This window comes from Rhinolophus hipposideros (genome assembly GCF_964194185.1).
Source record: "Rhinolophus hipposideros genome assembly, chromosome: 20".
NCBI classification, from domain to species: domain Eukaryota; kingdom Metazoa; phylum Chordata; class Mammalia; order Chiroptera; family Rhinolophidae; genus Rhinolophus; species Rhinolophus hipposideros.
The window spans coordinates 42,775,232-42,794,103 of record NC_138066.1 but is presented as its reverse complement, the minus strand read 5'-3'; the positions used below and the strand labels follow the sequence as shown (position 1 = coordinate 42,794,103).

The 18,872-nt window shown below is 37.8% G+C and overlaps 1 protein-coding gene across 1 annotated transcript; it reads right to left on the bottom strand.

The window, feature by feature from the left end:
* Window positions 1-507: 507 nt before the first annotated feature.
* Window positions 508-10,915, bottom strand: APOH (apolipoprotein H). The gene is made up of 8 exons (XM_081029361.1): window positions 10,699-10,915; window positions 10,130-10,306; window positions 8,782-8,878; window positions 7,458-7,534; window positions 5,439-5,627; window positions 2,980-3,159; window positions 2,083-2,280; window positions 508-665 (listed from the first exon to the last, which is right to left on the bottom strand). The coding sequence occupies exons 1-8, from the start codon at window positions 10,757-10,759 to the stop codon at window positions 586-588; spliced, it is 1,059 nt and encodes a 352-aa protein (XP_080885487.1). The 5' UTR covers window positions 10,760-10,915; the 3' UTR covers window positions 508-585.
* Window positions 10,916-18,872: the final 7,957 nt, after the last annotated feature.

The window sequence follows — 18,872 nt, the reverse complement described above, 5'->3', positions numbered from 1 at the left end:
ACTACAAAGAAAAGGGGAAGGGAATTGAATATAAACAAAGGACCAATGTCATGACATATCAAGGAATTTTAGTGGGTAAGGAAAGATATTTTTAGGCATTTTGTAAACAAAACATCAAGGATTCCTATTCAGTTCTATTGACCTGGAAGTTCATGCTTATTCCTTCGTGGCCATGATTCTCAACTTGAGAATACAAAGAATTATCTGGGGACTTTGTCATAAATGCAGATTTTTGGGCCATCCTTTGAAATTAGCATTTTTTTTTCTTTGTAGTAAGTACCAGGTGTTACTCATTTGGGGGTCTGTGGACTATAATATGAAAAACACTGCATTGCAGTCATTTGAGGTGAAAGCATTTGAGAGTAGAATTAAGGAGAGGAGAACTGTTACCCAGATAATTGCTTCCACTTTCCACTTCACAACCATGAAACGTTCAAATACCCCAGTATTTGAAACATCATATAATGTAACAAAGAGTAAGCCGCAATGAGGGGTAACACTGCAATGGCCGACGCATAAATTCAGTCACTTTATTTTTCCACTTCCATTAGGTTCTTTGGACAAACACAGATACAAGTATGACATTTACTTTTGAATCTGAACATCAGCCTCACATGGCTTTACATCTGACGCATCAGTTTTCCAGAAAGCCAAAGAACTGTGTTCTGTTTGGGGAGAAAAAGATAAACATTCTAAGAGAAACAATCATTTCTTAAATTTGTGAAATAGCTAAAATGAATCCAGTACATTTAAATCTACAAGTGTAAATTTAATTATATGAATAAAACCATTTAGTGTGAGGTTTGCATGACACACGAAAGCATCAGGGCTATAATAAGGAACTCATTTCCAAGAGAGAAAATAGAAGGTTCTATACAGCTCTAACAAGCAAGATTTAGAAAAATAAATAACTGTCTCAGCACTTTATTTATTCCCCAGTGCACTAACAGCACGGCATCTGTCTAAAGACTGCAAGGGAGACTAGCCTGAAGAAATATGTCAACAAAGCTCCATTTGGTTTTCTTTTAATTATCCTCTTCTAACACTTTTTCTACTGATTTGTACCAGGCTTATGGTGCTTTGTCAATATTGGTATTTAACATGTCGCCAGGGCTGTGCTGGGGAGATAACAATAACAATTTATGCAGTGCACTTTAAACTATTTGTAATTATAATGATAGTAACTGTCATTGGTTGAGCACTTATTCCATGTCATATGTAATATTTCTAATAATCAAACCTATGAGACAGCTATTAGTTACAAGTTATCATTCCCTCTCTCTCACTGGCTGGCCACTTCTCAGATCTCTCTCTTCTTTACATCTGCTCTCAACTCTGCCCTCATCAGCTGACACAAGGCTGTCAACATTCTTGGAGCATTTCTAAACGTAGAGCCAACAACAGTTTCAGCACTTCCTTCATATCAACAGAGATATTTACACCCTAAACATGAAACCTTGAAAGGCGGGCAGCTGTAAACACTGGCCATTGTAAACTTCTTTATCTCACACAAACGTGATTACCTTCCTTAAAATATTTTGCTCTAATGAATATTTTGCTCTAGAGGATACTTTTCAAATTCTGGGAATTGCTTAAAGGAAGAATAAAAATGTTAGATGATCTATAAACCAATTATCATTGCCATGAGCTACTTTGTAATTTGGAGTGAGTTCTTCATAATTTGGGACCAAGAGGACCCAATATTTGGACCCAAGGGACCAAATATTATCATTATTCAACATTCCATTTATTATTATTATTATTATTATTATTATTATTATTATTATTTATTATTATTATTCAAGCTTAATTTGGAATTACACAAGATGGCATACTTCACCTCCACATTCATCAATAAAACCACAACCCTGAGTTTTAAGGGAAAAAATTGAAAAAGAAAATGTTTATGCAAGTGGAGAAACTGCAGCTTACTGCTTCATCTCGTGATTCCTCCTGCCTCCTCTTTTTAAGAGTCCAATGGCCAAACTGACATGGCTTCTCATAGTCATTATGTAAGAAAAGTACTGATAAAGGCGAAGAGCAAATGGAAGTCCCAGCTAAAAGTTGCAGTGTTTGACTTACCCTTGAAGCATTTGGGGATTTCAAAGGTGCCATCTAAGCACTGAGCGTCCTCTGTATAGCTACACTTCTTTTCTTTATTTTTGCAGAAGAAAGAAACTTTTTGACCATGCAGCATTCCATTCTTAAATTTTTCTTGGAATTTTACTCTCTCTCCTTCATATAGCACCGTAGCTTTTTTAACAGAAACTTTGCAAGATGCTGTAAGAGATAATATTTGTAGTCAAGACTTAGGAGAACCGCTAGTCTTTCTTACAGAGAATGTAGCATTTGAACCCGTGGATGAGGGCACTTGAAACAAATTGCTCAAGACACGAAGATTCCAAGACTGTACATAGTGAGTGAGTACCATCAGCATCATTGCTACTAGCAGTTCTTTATCAAGAGAACCATTAGTCATGGATTCCAAGATGGCTTTTTCTTCCCCTACAGTAGCCACATGAGAAGGTCAGAGCAGAAGCATTCGATTCTAGACTTCAGGGAAGAAGAACTTCTACCAGAGACTGCCCTTTCATGTAAGCCCCATCTCTTTGAACTCTTTATAGCTTGAATATGTGGTTGGTTTTTACAACAGTGAGATGAGTGTTGACTAGAACGAAGCAGAAACAGATGCTCACAGGCAAAGACTTAAAAAGCAATTCTAGGAAGCCCACAAAATCTTCAGCCATATTATCAATGCTTTCAAAGGACCTGTTTATTTCATACAGTTTAATTTCAAACAAGCTTGCTAAGCATAAAGCTTTCCCATGCACATATGAGTCCTAAAGTCTTTCACATGCCAATAGCAGTGAAGCAAGGCTAAGCAACAAGTAGAAAATGATGGGGACAAGAAAATGGCAAGTAAAGGTGATCCACTGGATAAATTCAGAGTCGTTTTAAGACCTCACCCATAGTTCATACCTTTACAACTTGGCTGTGCAGACCAAAGTCCAAATTTATTACATTCTACTTCTTGTGGGCCATCCAAGACAAATGTATCATGGCAGCCGTATGTAGCGTTATCCTTGTAATAAAGTACTTCTTTTGCAGGATAGTTCACAAATCCATTGTCTGGTCTTGATGGGAAAGGACATTTTACTTCTAAAAAATTTATTCAATAAGACATAGTATAAATAGTGGTGTTGTCCAGTAGTTATGAAATAGTTACATTCTAGTCTCCCTTACACCACTGAGTCACTGGGTGTTCCTGCAATTGGAATGCAATTTTTTGGTACCTTTGTAGGTGCTTAATTCTGTCCCCCTTCTCTTACACTTATGGGACTCTGGATATTGAAAAAGAAACAATACCACTCTGAAAGTCAATTAACAAGTTCCCAAGTCCTTTGGGCTTTCACATAATCATAAGGTAATACTTACTGCAAATTTCATCTCCATGCAATCTAAGATGGTGGGTTTGAAAGAAGAAAAATAAAAGTCTATCTCTTTTAATCAACAAACCACAAAATTAAAACACAAAGACTTCTTCCATGCACATTAGCACACCATTATTTGGCTGTTTAATGTGAAGTCTAATTCTTATGATTGTTTTCAGACTATACAAGAAGCCACCATGAACTATGAAGGAGAAAAATGATGCTGCTTCCTGGCCTTCTTAATTTAAGATCCTCAACAGTAAGGTCACAAACCTATAACCTTATTTACTCCGGTACAAGAAGCAGAGCTGGAGCCAGGAGCAAAGAGCGCTTAGGAGGTAGTTTAATGAGGTAGTCTGAGGACAGACTTCAATTATGCTTACTGAAATAAGTCAGACAAATACTATATGATTGCACTTATATGTGGGATCTAAAAAACAAACTAAATGAACAAACGAACAAGAAACGAACTCATAGATACTAAGAACAAATTGATAGTTTTCAGATGAGAAGGGTGTTGGGAAGTGAAAATGGTGAAGGGATTAAGATGCAGAAATTGGCAGTTATTAAAAACAGTCACAAGGACGTAAAGTACAGCATAGGGAATGTAGTCAATAATATTGTAACAATTATGTAAGGTGTCAGGTGGGTACTAGACTTATTGGGGGGATCACTACATAAGTTATATAAATGTCTAACCACTATCCTGTATACCTGTAACTAATATAATATTCAATGTCAACTGTAATTGAAAAGTAAAAATGAAAAATTTTTTTTAAATAATTTTATAAAGAGGACAAGTTTCAGAGTTGGATTACTTGACTCAATTTTGACTCTTCCACATATTCAATGAAATCTATGAGTCTATATGAAAAGAAATAGTCCATGGAAGAAAAGCTCTTCTCTGTAGAAGAATGTCAGCTAATAAATAGAGAAGAAAAGATAGAATTAGAAAGTCATCACTTTGCAGCCACCAAATGTTGTAATTGACTGAGTCAAGGATTGCCAGAAGATGGTAAAATGACTGCTAGAGACTGGATATTCACACAATCGCCAGGTATCATGCACAGGTTGCCCACTAATTCCAAAGAGAAAGAGAGGTCCTTTACTAAGAAAAGATCTGTCCCACCCCATCTGACCAAGGGGTCAAACTAAGCATGACCAGTAGTGGACTGATATTATGGGCCTCCTCATGTGATGGCATGTATTCTTAACAAAATTATATAACTTGAATCTAATCATGAGTGAAGAAGTAACCAAATTCAGATTATGGAACATTCTACAAGACAACTAGCCTGTACTCTTCAAAAATGTCAATGAAAGACAACTAAAAAGACAGGGGATCATTCTTAATTAAAGGAAACGAAAGAGCCATGACAACTAAACAGCATTGTGATTGTTGATTAGATCTCACGTAAAATAAAACACATGTATAAAGAATACTCCTGGGTTAATTGGAAAAATTTGCATATGAAATACATGTTTTTAATTGTTTATATTATAATAGTTTAAATTATTATTGTTAGTAATTCAAAACATGTTAAACGTCTTCAGTACAGTGATAATATAGGAGAATGTCCTTTGTTCATAGGACATTTGTGCTGAAGTATAATGGGTAAGTGTCAAGATGCGTACACCTTATTTTCAGATGGTTTAGGGAAAAAGTATCTGGAGAGAGGGGGTGGGGAGAATGAGAATGTCACAACATGTTGATAGTCGATACATCTAGGTGAAGGGTTGAACAAAAGTACCTACTGCTTAGGGCTTGGGAGAATTAAATGAGGTGATACATATATAGCAGGAGACTAGAGCCTGGCCCAGAGTTAAGTACCCCCAAAAGTGCTAGGTATTATTACTGATAGTTTCCCCATGTAAAAAAAAGAAAGAAAGAAAGAAAAACACTTGTTTTAAATCATTCAATAGATATCTGTAATTTCGGAATTTTCAATCATTTTCAAAAATGAGAATTGCACTATCATAATTATTTTTCCTTATCATTATACTTACCCCTGCATTCTGGTAATTCAGTCCAATTTCCATGTGCTGTGCATGTAATGGTATCATTTCCAAACATGGCATATTGTGGCAAGCATTTAAGGACTGCATTGTCTCCATAGAGGGAGTTGTTTCCAGCCCGTGGCTTATAAACACTGAGTTCGGCAAACTTAGGTATGGATGGTGGAGGGCAGGTTACAGCTGGAAAAAGAAAGAGATTTCAGTTTTATGAAAATAGTTGAGTCTTGTAAATATGTATACTCTTTCCAGAAAGGAAAAAAAATACCTGAAAATTAACTTGAGAAAATGCAAAATGCGATTGAATATCTGGGTAAAAACAGTCAATTGTAGAAGCCGAAGAAGAAAATATGATTTAAAAATCAAATGTCTGAACCAGTGAAAAAACTGAAAAATGAAGTAAATTTAAGTCTTACCACTGCTATTTTGCCTTTTACAATAACACAATGATTAGATTTCCGTAAAAATGTTGTCCAAATGCTACCTTGGAAGATGTTTCTGGAAGTCAGAATTGGTGGAAGACATTGCTGAGGGATCATCTGGCAATTATCGCTGATGACACCAACTTGGGATCAAGTCATTTGTGACATCTGAGTTCCACGGCTAGTTCGGGTTTGTTTGTTCCTATTAAATACCTCCTGCATTTGCACTCTGTATGTATGGAGCTTATCCAAGGAGCTTTATACAGAGAAATGGTATAGGTTGTCTTCCTGACCTAATAGGGAGTTTCAACAAGTCCAGGAAAAGTTACACTAACCTAATGAAAGTTAGTGCAAACCAAAATGTGATTTAACTTGAATTATGGAGGGCCTTGCTACTCAAAGTGTGATCCATGGACCAGAAATGAGAGCATTACCTTGGAGGCTGTTAGAAACGCAGAAGCTCAGCCCCATGTCAGATCCACAAATCAGAATCCACATTTTAACAAGCTGTCCAGGTGATTCATATGTACATTAAAGTATGGGAAGCATTCATTTATTACAGATCAGATTGAAGCTAAAGTCGTCTATCTGCTTGTAACTAAAAAGAAAGTGACTACACAATAGATATAAATCTGCCTAAAATGGGAAACGATTTATAGGAACCATGGTGATTCCTACTGCTGAGTAAAAAAACTCAATGTATCCCTCAAAACTTTTTTTGATAGTTCAGTTTTTCTTCAACTAGTGTTTATTGGAAATTGCTTTATGTTTCTATTTGCTTTTGCTAGGACAGATCTCACTGAAATGTTAAAAATCGGTAACTGTTAATTGTAATGCCTAGGCCTCCTGATCAAAGATTAGACTTACATAAATCACAAGCTACGGAATGTAAAAGTGTCCTTCCCTATATAAGCAAAGCCCAGAACTTACCCTGACTGTTTAATTGTGTGTCCCCTGAATAAATCACCAATGCCTTTGGAGGAAACTCCATCAGCTTTTAGGACGCAGAGCCCTTCAATGGGCTCAGAGCTTACCGTGAAGGTGACATCTTTTGTCTCTTTCATCATTAGACTTACTTGCTGAGGGCAGAGCTCAGTCTCCCTTAGCTTTGTAGGCTCAGTGCTGAGAACAGGATGTGGCACACATTAGGCCCTCACTACATATTTACTGAATACATGAATGAGTGAATAAATGAATGAGGTTCCACAGTGGGAAGAAGGTCCCACTGTTCCCAGAAGTTCTTCTAGTCAAATAGTGGCAGTCCCTGGTAGACCAACGTCACACATATCCAAGCCCCTGCCAAAACACTGTGAGAGTGTTGGAATTAATAAACCCAGAAATCGCTGGCTCTATCAGGTGGAGGATACAAAATGCGTTCATGAGTAGAATGCTTCCTTTCTGTCATTCCACAGTGGTTGTTTCATCCTCCAGAGTAAGATGTTATCAGGATGAAAATTCTCCATAAGGGAGACCAACCATCTCATGGAACTGAGACTGAAGGGTTTCCAGGGTATGGAACTAGTGTTAAAACCAGGAAAGTCCCAGGCTAACCACTGGTCACCTTCCCCATAACTGCGACCCACAGACTCACGAGCACAGACAGGAAGATCCGGGCTCCATTTTCCTTCCTCAGTGCATTTAGCAGAATCGGTTCCATCCAGATAAAACCTGCAAAAGGAAAACTTAATCCATCCACCAGGAAAATAATCCATCAAGAGCATCTCAAATGTCTTCTCCCCTGTACATTGCTTTAGATTAAACTATTGACTTCTTTCTCATTTTATAATGTTGTTTTCCTGAGCAGCCTAACACTCAGTTAGGGCTCATCAAGTCTCCCAGCCTAATGTTGCAGGTGATTTGCTAAAGAATGAGAGGGTTGCATAGGTGGTAGGTGTAGAAGCCAAACCCCCAAATCCCTCCTCTCTAACCAGCTGGCTAAATTGACTGCTTCTTACGTAAAGCAAAGAACCATTTCTTTTTCAGGATCACAAAAGTAAATCAAACTGAGTAATCTCTACTATTTCCTGAGAGCCTACTGACATAAAGGTGTAACAACAATGTAGTCTGTCGTTTGGGGGATCACTTCGTAAGTTATATGAATGTCTAATCACTATGCTGCACACCTGAAACTAGTATGATATTGTATGGCACCTATAATGAAAAATTTAAACAAATTTTGAAAACAAACAGACAAAAAACAATGCAGTCTATTTTCATAGAAAAACGTAACATTCTGTCCTGAAAACCAAGTTTTTCAATATCATTCGTCATCAGACCCACCAGTAAATAAGTGTCTCAGATGAAAGAACTGTATTTCTTTTTCATACGGACTATCTTTTACTCTCCAATCCCAAACAAGGATCCTCAGTAAAATTTTACTCTAATGGACAGCCAACATGCTATCACCAATGTCACCGGTGGTGTCTTTGCTCATAAAACAGATGAGCTCTATTACCAACTATAAGTGTTTTCTTCCTGGGGGTGTTGTGCTGCATTAGGTGAGAATTACATCATCACACTCCCAACCTTCTCCATAGAATTTTCTTCTAGAGACTACCAGGTCAAGCCATCAAATTAGCCTCATAACTAAAGCTCAAATCCAAGTCCTAAAACATTTTTAGCCTCATACCAAGATTTGGCCCAGAGGTTATAAGGAAGTATTCATCCAGTTTCAATAATTTCAATGGCCCTCCTCTGATAAGTAACTAATCAGGAGCAGATAATTAGATATATTTCCCTAGCTGTCATATTCTCCACTCCTTACCCCACGTCAACACCATTGTGTATTTGTATTCAGTGGTTTGTATTCAGCAAGTCCAGCCGAAAGGCTAGAAAGAAAATATGGGCCAGTCTCGATGTTTCGTTTAAGAGCATAGAAATGTGCGGTATCCACTCAGCCATCTGGAAGTCCTTACCCGGTTTTACATGAAAAACTGATCGTGTTTGGATATTCAAAGGTTGTATAGCGGACAACTCCATTTTCTAAGATTCCAGCAAAAGGACATACTCTGGCTGTGATTTAAAGATAGAAAGGTAAATATCTATTTATAGAATTTCCTATCAAAACAAAAATATAAAAACTAATTTCAATCCTTTGATCCGATTAACTCTCTAGGTATCTATTCTGAGCAAATAACTAAAATAAGTCAAATGATGTATGCCCTACAGTATTTATTACACTGTTACCTCTAATAACAAGAATCGAACAGTCTAAATGTTCACTATCAGGGTGTTATTTTAATGAATGATGGTAAATCAACAGCTGAGCTATAATGCAGCCAATAAAATATTGATTATGAAGACGATAGACACATAATCAATGTTTCTGATAGGCTGATGAAAATAGAAAAATACACTATGGTATCTGCTCTCTGCTACAAGACAAAAATACATAAAAATATGAAAAAAATAAGTTGAAAAATGAAATCGTTAGTGCTCCAGAGTTATGGCTCATTTAAAGAAAAAAATTCCCTAATGATGTCATAGTGGTTTTTCATTAAAAATGATGGTTGGTGTTTTTGAATCAAAAAGTATATTAAAATCATTTGTATGAAAGTATGTAATTTTCACAAAAGTCACGTCCACATGACCAAAACAACCAGATTCCAGATAGGTTCATATAGTTATTTTTAGGGCTTAACTTCTACGTAAAGTTGCTAGAAATTCTGTCTGGTTGATTACTCAATATTGTAAAAAATAATGCCAGCATGATATCATAAAGCCACGCTCTGAGGAATGAATAAAAGTATAATAGTCATCTACCATAAATCAATAATGAGAGTTATGTATATAATTTATATTATATTATTAATTTAATATAATGTATCTATATTTTACTAAAAATATAACATAATACATACACAATTTAGATGAAATTTATTGTCATTTTAGTAACTATTAAATCTTCTCTCGTTTTGAGGCAAAGTCCAAAGATATAATGATTCCTCATGTTTTATTCTTTCAAATGTCTCTTTGGCATCTGTTTCAATTTCAGAGTATCTACACTTCTCTTTTCAGTTCCACAGTGTTTCCGTTTCCTTTTGTCAGCCCAGGTCTCTTTTTTACTTCTTCCCTACTCCCAGACTAAGCTCGTCTCCTCTTCTCTAACTAGCATCTACTGCCCTTGGTCTTTTCTCTCATGGAGCTCCAGACCCTTTTATTTCTTCACAGCCCTCCACTCTGCAGCTCTGTAGGCCTTCTGTCCCCAGAGCAGGTCCAGAATCCAAATGAGGGGAGAGAATATGCGAGAAGGTACTGACTTACGTATACATTTCAGCGTGTTGATGGGCCAAAATCCTGAGAGAGGGCAGGTAAACCGTCTCATCCCTCCCCGGGACACATAGCCCGGAAGGCAGGAGTACACTATCTGCTCCCCTGGTTCGTAGGATGTTTTTAAGGGAACAACTGTGGCAAACGGTAAATCATTTGGCTTGGGACAGGCTGAAATAGAGCACAAAGCAGTCGGTTAAGAAATCTATATTTTCATTTTTAAGTTCAGGTAACATGGAAATAAAAACTACTCAATGCTGCCAATAATAACTCTACCAAGTTCTGTGCCAAATACTTCATACATGCCATATCTCACCTAATCGCCTCAACAACCCATTGAAGGGTTCTATTGTTATCTCCATTTTACAGGTCAGCACACTGAGGCTTAAACTGGCTGACTATCTTATGGAGGAGCTTTAAGCATTGCAATATTAAAGAACAGGTATCAATCTAGCCTCTCCAGCATCCACCCTAAAGAGAATTTAAGTTGTCATTAGTGGTCCCTGGCATATAGCCGGGGGTCAGATATATCAATTATTTTTGCAAAAATGAAGAATACTCACTCCGTCCAGCAATAGCGACATGGCAGAGAAAACTCAAGACGATGAGCCCTGGAGAAATCATTGTGGATGATTCTCACTAGCACTGCCAAGGTGGCTTTCCTCTACCAAAAAGAGAGATGCAACTCTAAAAGTGCTTAAACATTAACCATTTTTTGTGTATTTTTATCTCTGTAAATAGAAGATAAAGTATCATGATTTGAAAGGAACACCGAGGCCTACATTCTTTAACCATTTACTTTCACTTTTGCGAATCTATTGTGAAATCTTTTGGAGACGGTTTCTGTCTTTATAACATTTATGTTAAAGGCACAAAACAGTTCATTATTGGCTCTGATGGAATCCCGATGATTCCCAGATTGCCAGGTCTCCAGTTCAGACCTCTCTTTCTCCATCCTTTATTTGATGTACCTAGTGGTTGGATCACCAAAAGACTGACGTGCCTGCTTCACCCACTGCCCTGGCGTATAAACTTAGGAGCATCTCTTACTTTCTGGGTTTCAGTCTCTACAACTCTAAAATGATATTCCAGCTCCCAGATGTATGACTCTAAAGAACATCTTCACAGAGGCATCTGAAACTAAAATGCCGAAAAACTGAGCTCATCCTCTCGTCTCACACGGTGATTATTTCTTCCAACTCCTCTTTTACCTGCAGTTAGTAATAAGATCCTCCTGGTAGCTCCAGTTACGACCTTAGAGTTATCCTTGAATCCTCAATCTGCTCATATCAAATCAACACAAAATCCTGCTCATCCATTCTTAATACTCCTTAGATCTGTCTTGACAGATTTCTAGTCCTGTTTTAGGAACTGGAAAGTTGATGGGGACTCAAAGAATAAAAGGAGTTGAGTAGGAGGAGAGAATGGCCAATGCTGATGATGTTGCTTGGGAAGGTTCAGAGGGGACCCTTCATGATTTATAGTTCTCCTATACTTCATTTGCTATAAGGAACTGAATATACAAATGGACAATGGCCAGAGAATGTATAAAAATAGAACTCTGATCCATAATTGCTGCAGCAACCAGTCCCAGAAGCCACTTCACAATCTCTGTAGCAATCGGCCCAACTTAGGACCAACCAGAAAAAGCCAAATATGTTCTTCTAACCAATCACATAGGATGCCAGACTTCTAGTGTGTACACCTCCCACTTCCCAATACTAACAAGCTCCAACCAGGGCATACGTGAAACTTTCCCCTTTTGTCCACTGATAAGTTTTCCCACTCCTCTGACTTTCACTCTCTACCAAACACAAATGATGATGGCTGACTCCCTTGCTATAGAAATCTCTAAGGAAATAGGCTTTGCTTGTTCTCATTGGGGTGGTCTTGGTTTATAGCCACAGGTCTAAAGTTCCTTGAGACAACATCAGTTTAAGAAATGTTCTTGTCAGGCACTGATTCTTAAACTATGCTTCTAATGAACATTGTGTTGCATGATAAGAAGAAAATGTACTGCCATTAATATAAAATAACGGTGGCCCTTCCCCTTTTGTGATTAAATCACAATCTTCTCTCTCTCTCTCTCTCTCTCTCTCTCTCTCTCTCTCTCTCTCTCTCTCTCTCTCTCTCTCTCTCTCTCTCTCTCTCCACCTTCCCCTTCTAAGGGGAAGGATTCTTGTTTGCTAGATTGCTCCCAGGCTTGGCTTCACTGTGGAGAAGAGAGACACTAGTGAAGAAGGGCCGAGGTGTCCTATATAATAAAGCTCTGGGTAGATGGAGCAAGACAGGGAGAAACCAAGCAGGCTGGGCATCAGGAAAAGAAACTTTGAGAAGTTTAAGATTGAGAACATTTTGACAGCAGCTGCAAACTGAGTGATAGACATTGACAGGAGCACAATGGGGAGAAGGGTTTTTCATGATGCTTCTTGATGAATGTACTCCCACACCTGAAGGAATTTTTTGGGTGTGGGGGGGAAATATTCTATATTTTATTTTAGGTGGTTGTTCCTTGGGGACATGCAATTGTCCAAACTTATCCAACCAAACATTTAAGATCTGTGCATTTTATTATATGTTAATTATACCTCAATTTAAAATCAGTTCCTCCCTTCTTTTCTTCCTTCCTTCCTTCCTTCCTTCCTTCCTTCCTTCCTTCCTTCCTTCCTTCCTTCCTTCCTTCCTCTGTCTAAAAGTCATGGAGTAGACCTAAGTGGGGCAGTCATAGTGACCCTTATGAGAACAGTAGCCTGGTGCTGTCACAGTTTTGACTACATACAAGGGATTCAGCAAAAATAAGAAAATACGTTTATGATCATGAAAGTCAGGATTCTTACTGTTGAGGAGAAGTAGCAATATGGGAAGAAGGAAAGCTAGAATGAACATTGTGGTGTTGGTTGGAACTGGAGGTATCAGTATAAATTTTTTACATATAGAGACAGGTACAGAAAAAAATTATAGATATAAAAGTGTGCTTATGTATGTAGACGTGCCTGTATGTGGTAATACACCTAGTAGATCTTGGTTTCTAAATATAACTCTCCACTGAAAGACACCAAGGCTCCCTGGAAAATTGGCTGATTCCAGGGGCAGGGAAGTGCAAGGTAAGCCTGGAACAACATGTTGTGAAGGACAACTCAGATAATGCTCAGAGAATGACAGAGAACATGTTAAAAGGACCCAGAAGTCATCTGAAGGGGCTCTCACTAGTCAAACATGGGAGAATGTGAGTGCCAAAGTAAGTAATGACAGTAACGTGTTATAATCCATTGACTAACACAGGAATCAGTGAGTTCACATTCAGAGCAATAAACATATTAACAAATATTTATATCACTGATCATCAGAGAAATGCAAATAAAAACCACAATGAACTATCACCTCACCCCAGTCAGAATGGCTATCATCAACAAGCAAATAATAACAAGTGTTGGAGAGGCTGTGGAGAACAAGGAACCCTCATACACTGTTGGTGGGAATGCAGACTGGTGCAGCCGTTATGGAAGGCAGTGTGGAGGTTCCTCAAAAAATTAAGAGTAGAATTACCATATGACCAAGTAATCCCTCTCCTGGGCATATACTCCAAAAATCTGAAAACATTTATCCATAAAGGCATATGAACTCCGATGTTAATTGCAGCCTTATTTAGGGTGGCCAAGACATGATGGAAAAAACAAAATGTTCTTCAATAGATTATTGGATAAAGATGTGGTCTATATGCGTATACACAATGGAATACAACTCTGCCATGAGAAAAGATGAAATATTGCCCTTTGCGACAACATGGATGGATCTTGAGATTATTATACTAAGCGAAATAAATCAGACAGAAAAAGTCAAGTACCATATGACTTCACTGACACGTGGAATATAAAACTGAAAGCAACAAAGAAACAAAAACTCGTAGACACAGACAATAGTGTAGTGGTTACCAGAGGGTGTGGGGAGGGTGGTAGAAGAGGTTAAAAGGTGTCAAATATATGGTGATGGAAGGAGAACTGACTCTGGGTGGTGATCACACAATGTGATATGTAGATGATGTAATACAGAATTGTATACTTGAAACCTAATGTAATTTTACTAACCATTGTCACCCCAATAAATTTAATTAAACAATAAATAAAATCACATTTAAAAAAACAAATATATAGGAAGATAATAAAGTAATTCCTTTAAGTAGAATTGCCAATTAATTAATGTGGCAATTAATTAATATTGGAGGAATATTGGAATCAGAAAAATTGCAATTTGGAAATCATCATAGAAACATTCTGGCAAGAAATACTGGAATGGATGCTAAAACTAGGATATGTGAGATAAGTGGGATAAGAAATGAGATGATCATATGGCCTTTAAAGTGTTTCCACATAAAACAATTATTTATTACAAAGGGGAAAAAAGGGAATTTCTAGTGAAAGAACTTGGTAAAAACCATCTTGACCAAATAATCAAAATTAATACTACCATTAATGGGACAAATTGACATGTGTCCCCCCCAACAAGATGCAATGAGAAGAACACAGCATCCCCTCTGAGATATTCCTGCCCAAAACATAATAATCTGGGTTGTATCATGAGGAAGAATTGCACACACCCAAGTAGAAGGACATTGCACAAAATGACTACCCTGTAATCTTCAGAAAGGCACAGGAAGCCCAAGGGAGCGTAGGCAGCATGGTAAGTGGATGAACCAGGTGATCCTCTTGCTGTAAGAGCCAGAGCGGATATTTGGGGAAACTGGAATGGGGTCTCTGGGTAAAAAGTATATAGAAGGTTTTTATTCTGTTCTTGGACATTTTAGGTATGTTTGAAATTTGAAATTCTTTGAAAATATAACAACAACATAAAAAGAATGTGCGCTTTTTCTGTGGCTTCGTTGAGAGTACTCTTACTGAGATATTGTTCTTACACTGGACCATATGAGGTCTGAACTTTTATTTACATCACCCCTACAAGTCAATGTAATGGATAAAGTTTTACCAATCTTAAGTTTGTGTATAAATTATATATATATATATATATCTGCCAAAAAAAATGTATACAAGTGGACACTTTGGTCAACGTTGCTCAAGCAGTAGTTCACTGGAATCAGAAGTGTCTGGAAGCTGATGGGAACCACTTTGAGCACCTCTCGTCATTGCAGAAGTCAAACGTGACTTGTACTCATCTTTTGTTATTGGAATATATTGAGTCTTACAATTTTAATACAGTTTTCCTTTCTTAAAATGGGTACACATTTTTTGGCACCCTCTGTATATTGAATTATTGACACCCAGCTCCTAGTTACCAGCTACTGAATACTGAACTCTTGGAACATGATGTAAAGACAAAGTAACAGGAAAACGAAGAAACAACTAAATCAGTCTTGGTTTGACAGCTTTTAGGGAGAATCGTGAGTGTTTGGGGCCTGGGGGGTGGTTTCTTTTTGGCTAGTAAAATTTTCCCTCGTGCATAATGAAATACTAAGATAATAGATGGTAAAGTGCACAATTAATAAATGACAAGTATTATTAGTCCTGAGCACTTGGCCTCTTGAATGTGTCTGAGAATTATAAGATGTTCCGACCATAGAACTCTTCTAAAAACACACATGGGTCTAATGAAAAACCTTTATGATGAGGCTTAAGATGAGCTGCAGCTGTTCACCTTCCAGTCTGTGATTTATTGTTTCGTGTCCCTTTAGTACCATGTGATTGATCTGCGGTCGGCCTATCTGTATAGTTCAACTCATTTTCCAATAACTAACTTATGATAATAACCAAGAAGCCAACTAATAATTGACATTAAATGACATTTTAAAGACACATTTAAACTTACCATTGACGTTTAATTTGGCAGAGCAAATGGAAAAACCATTAAGGAAAAAAATCCAAGGAATTTTGGCAAATCAAATGGCTGTTTTGTATTGATAGGGTTTATACTCACTGCTGAAGATTAGCCAACTCTTGGTTTTAATGTTACACTTAGTATATAATCTTTCATTAACCATGAACAGCAACACATAGACTCATAGAGACTTAAGCTGAATGCATAACAACATTTGTTTTACATGAAACATAGGACCTTGTACTTAAAACTTTTAATGAATGTATATCTTTTCCCACTTTAATTTCTGAATTAAACTATAGAGACCTAGACTCAGAGTCCAAGGTTTTGTATTCCTGAAATCATATTGCATCACATGTTCAAAAACTTTCTTATTTACTTTACCAGCAGAGACTTTGACCATAACATTAAACATTTAGCAACAGCTCAGATTTTTTTTTGTTTTAAATACTTTCAATGTTGTCTCTTTCTGGGTTGGGATTCTAGCCAATATCCACCAACAAGCTCCCAGTGGAAAAACGCAAGTGCTTTTCCTCCCCTGATAGCAAAATCTATCAGGAACTATGCACACATTTACAGAGGCAATGAGGGAACATGTCACAGGGCTTAACGGGCATGTTTACATGTGTCTAGAAATGTATAGTCAACCTAAGCCAACACTGAAACACCTTTGCGTAAATTCTAGGATCCCCTACATGTAAATAGCTTTTACCTAGAAAAAACCAATATCTCTATGTACTGCAATTTCTATTTATCTAGAGCAGTTATTCTTAACCTCGGCTGCACATTATACTCTCCCAGATTGTTTTATCCAAAATAGAAAAATTGAAGCAGAATTTCTGGGAGTAAGGCCCAGGCATTGGAATTTTTTTAAGTGCCCAGGTAATTATGATTATAGTGAGGGTTAAAACTCATTGATGCAGCATGTCAATGTTTACCTAGGTCAAGGTCAACTGATAGAGTTCCACCACATATATTTTCTATCTTGCCAAAGTGAGACTACTTTCCGTACTTTCTGTATTGCATGACTCCTTGATCTCTTGTGAGTTACCTCCTGGGTTCCATGAACTCATTCATTCTTTTACATTGACTAAGCTCTTAGTGAGCTGTACTTTGTAGCTGAGATTAGAATTTCAGAAGTAAACAAGACTTGACTATTACCTGAGCGGAGTTCACAGTTCACTAAGACTGAAATATGTGACAAATGAACTTAAAGAAGCAAGTGTGAGGTGTTTATTCTCCTCAGAAACATTTGCGGAAACTTCACAGAGGTTGTCTCATTTGGATTATGTCTTAGAGAACCTTGAGTTTTAGTGGTTCAGAGGGAGGGAGGTTGGGTGGGGGTGCTATAGTAAGATGAGCATATTCCGGGTCGTTGTGTAAGCGAAAGAGACATAAAACAGCATGATGTATTCCCAAAGGCTCAAAACAGTTGCATGTGGCTGGGACAGAATATTTCAGGTGAGGAATAGTGAGAAAGAAGCCCAGAGAAGAGGGAGGATCTAGACGACCAAAGTTCTTATTTGCCGTGTTTAGGAGTTTGAACTCATCCTGAAGGCAGTGAAAGGGAGGAACAAAATCAGGTTTGTTTTTTGGAAGGAGTGTTGACAGCAACATAGAAGACAGATTGGGGGTGAGAAGGTATTGTGGGGAGAGAAATGGATTGAAAACAAGAAAAACTTTGGTAGATCCCATACTGTGAACTCATCTTCCGTTCTCACCTTCCATTCCCACCTTCCTCATCTTGCATTCTGTGGTGTTAGTGAGAGGGACACATTGTTATGAAATGAGCCGTAGGAAATTGGCCGTGTGTCTACCTGGCCATGATGGGTGGAACGTGCACTTCTCTCCTGGACCATGTCTTGGGGGGAAAGGATTTTATTTCCCAAGTCATAGCCTGAGATGTCAGAAGAATGGAATCGTACAAAGAGCTAATGATATAACTCAGAAACTGGAGGGGATTTTGCTGGGCAGATTGACCAACTCAGATAGGCAGGTTTTAAGCTGGATAAGGAGAAAAGTGCCGTAATCGTGGTGTAGAATCTATGGAGAAAAATGTGAACCAAACAGAAAAAAGGAGCATAGTATCTGGTTCTTCAGAAGATGAGTCCACTGGGGAAGGAGGACAGGCCCACCACCACGGAGAGAGTGGGGCACTAAGGTGTCCTGGTGGACACACAGGTTGTAATCATAGCACACTTGACTTTGAATCTTGACTCTGCCTCTTACTAGCTGTGACATCGTGAGCAAGTAACATTCTTCAGTCGAGTTTTCATCTCTAAAATGGGGGTGAAAATAAAGCCTACTTCAAACGCTTGTTGTCAGGACTAAATTAGAATATATGCAGAGTGCCTGTCTTATCCTGAGTCCTTGATGAAATTTAGCTCTCACCGACATTCTTAGAATTCATATCAATGACTCAGCTGGCTTATACCAAAGTACTGGAAATTCCTACCCCAAACCCTAAAATCTAATATATTTCAATGTGATTCGTTGAATTGGCGCTCATGACTAGAAAACACAAAAGAACAAAAGACAAGGAGAAAGAGCTCCAGCCCCTACACTTCCACAGACTGTTAGTGGTAGTTACCTCTAGGTGGTAGAATATGGGTATTTTACTTTCTTCCTTTTTTTTAACATCAGATTTTTATTTTATTTTTGCTCATTTAAAAAAAATCTTTCCAGTAGACAAGACTGGACATCGATTTCCGCATTTGGGGGGAAAATATGATTTCCTGTGTGGAAATCTACAAACACAAAAGTAGGTATATAATTAAATGAGCCTTCTCTGGAGCTGCTTCCCTGGCCTTAGTTCCCCACTGGCAGCACAATCCCAGGACTCTCCTGCTCCAGGAACTCATCTTCATGTAGATAATACTACAGATGTTTCCCCCAACAGTTGTTATGTCAC

What these genes read in the sequence shown, in the direction of transcription:
- APOH (XM_081029361.1), bottom strand. Translation starts at nt 10,759, where the DNA reads ATGATTTCTCCAGGGCTCATCGTCTTGAGTTTTCTCTGCCATGTCGCT. An exon ending in AGTTTTTCATGTAAAACCGG is followed by an intron (nt 7,535 to 8,781) that starts GTAAGGACTTCC and finishes TTCCTTTTGCAG; the next exon opens with GTTTTATCTGGATGGAACCG. An exon ending in GGATCTTCCTGTCTGTGCTC is followed by an intron (nt 5,628 to 7,457) that starts GTGAGTCTGTGG and finishes TTCTTTTTCCAG; the next exon opens with CTGTAACCTGCCCTCCACCA.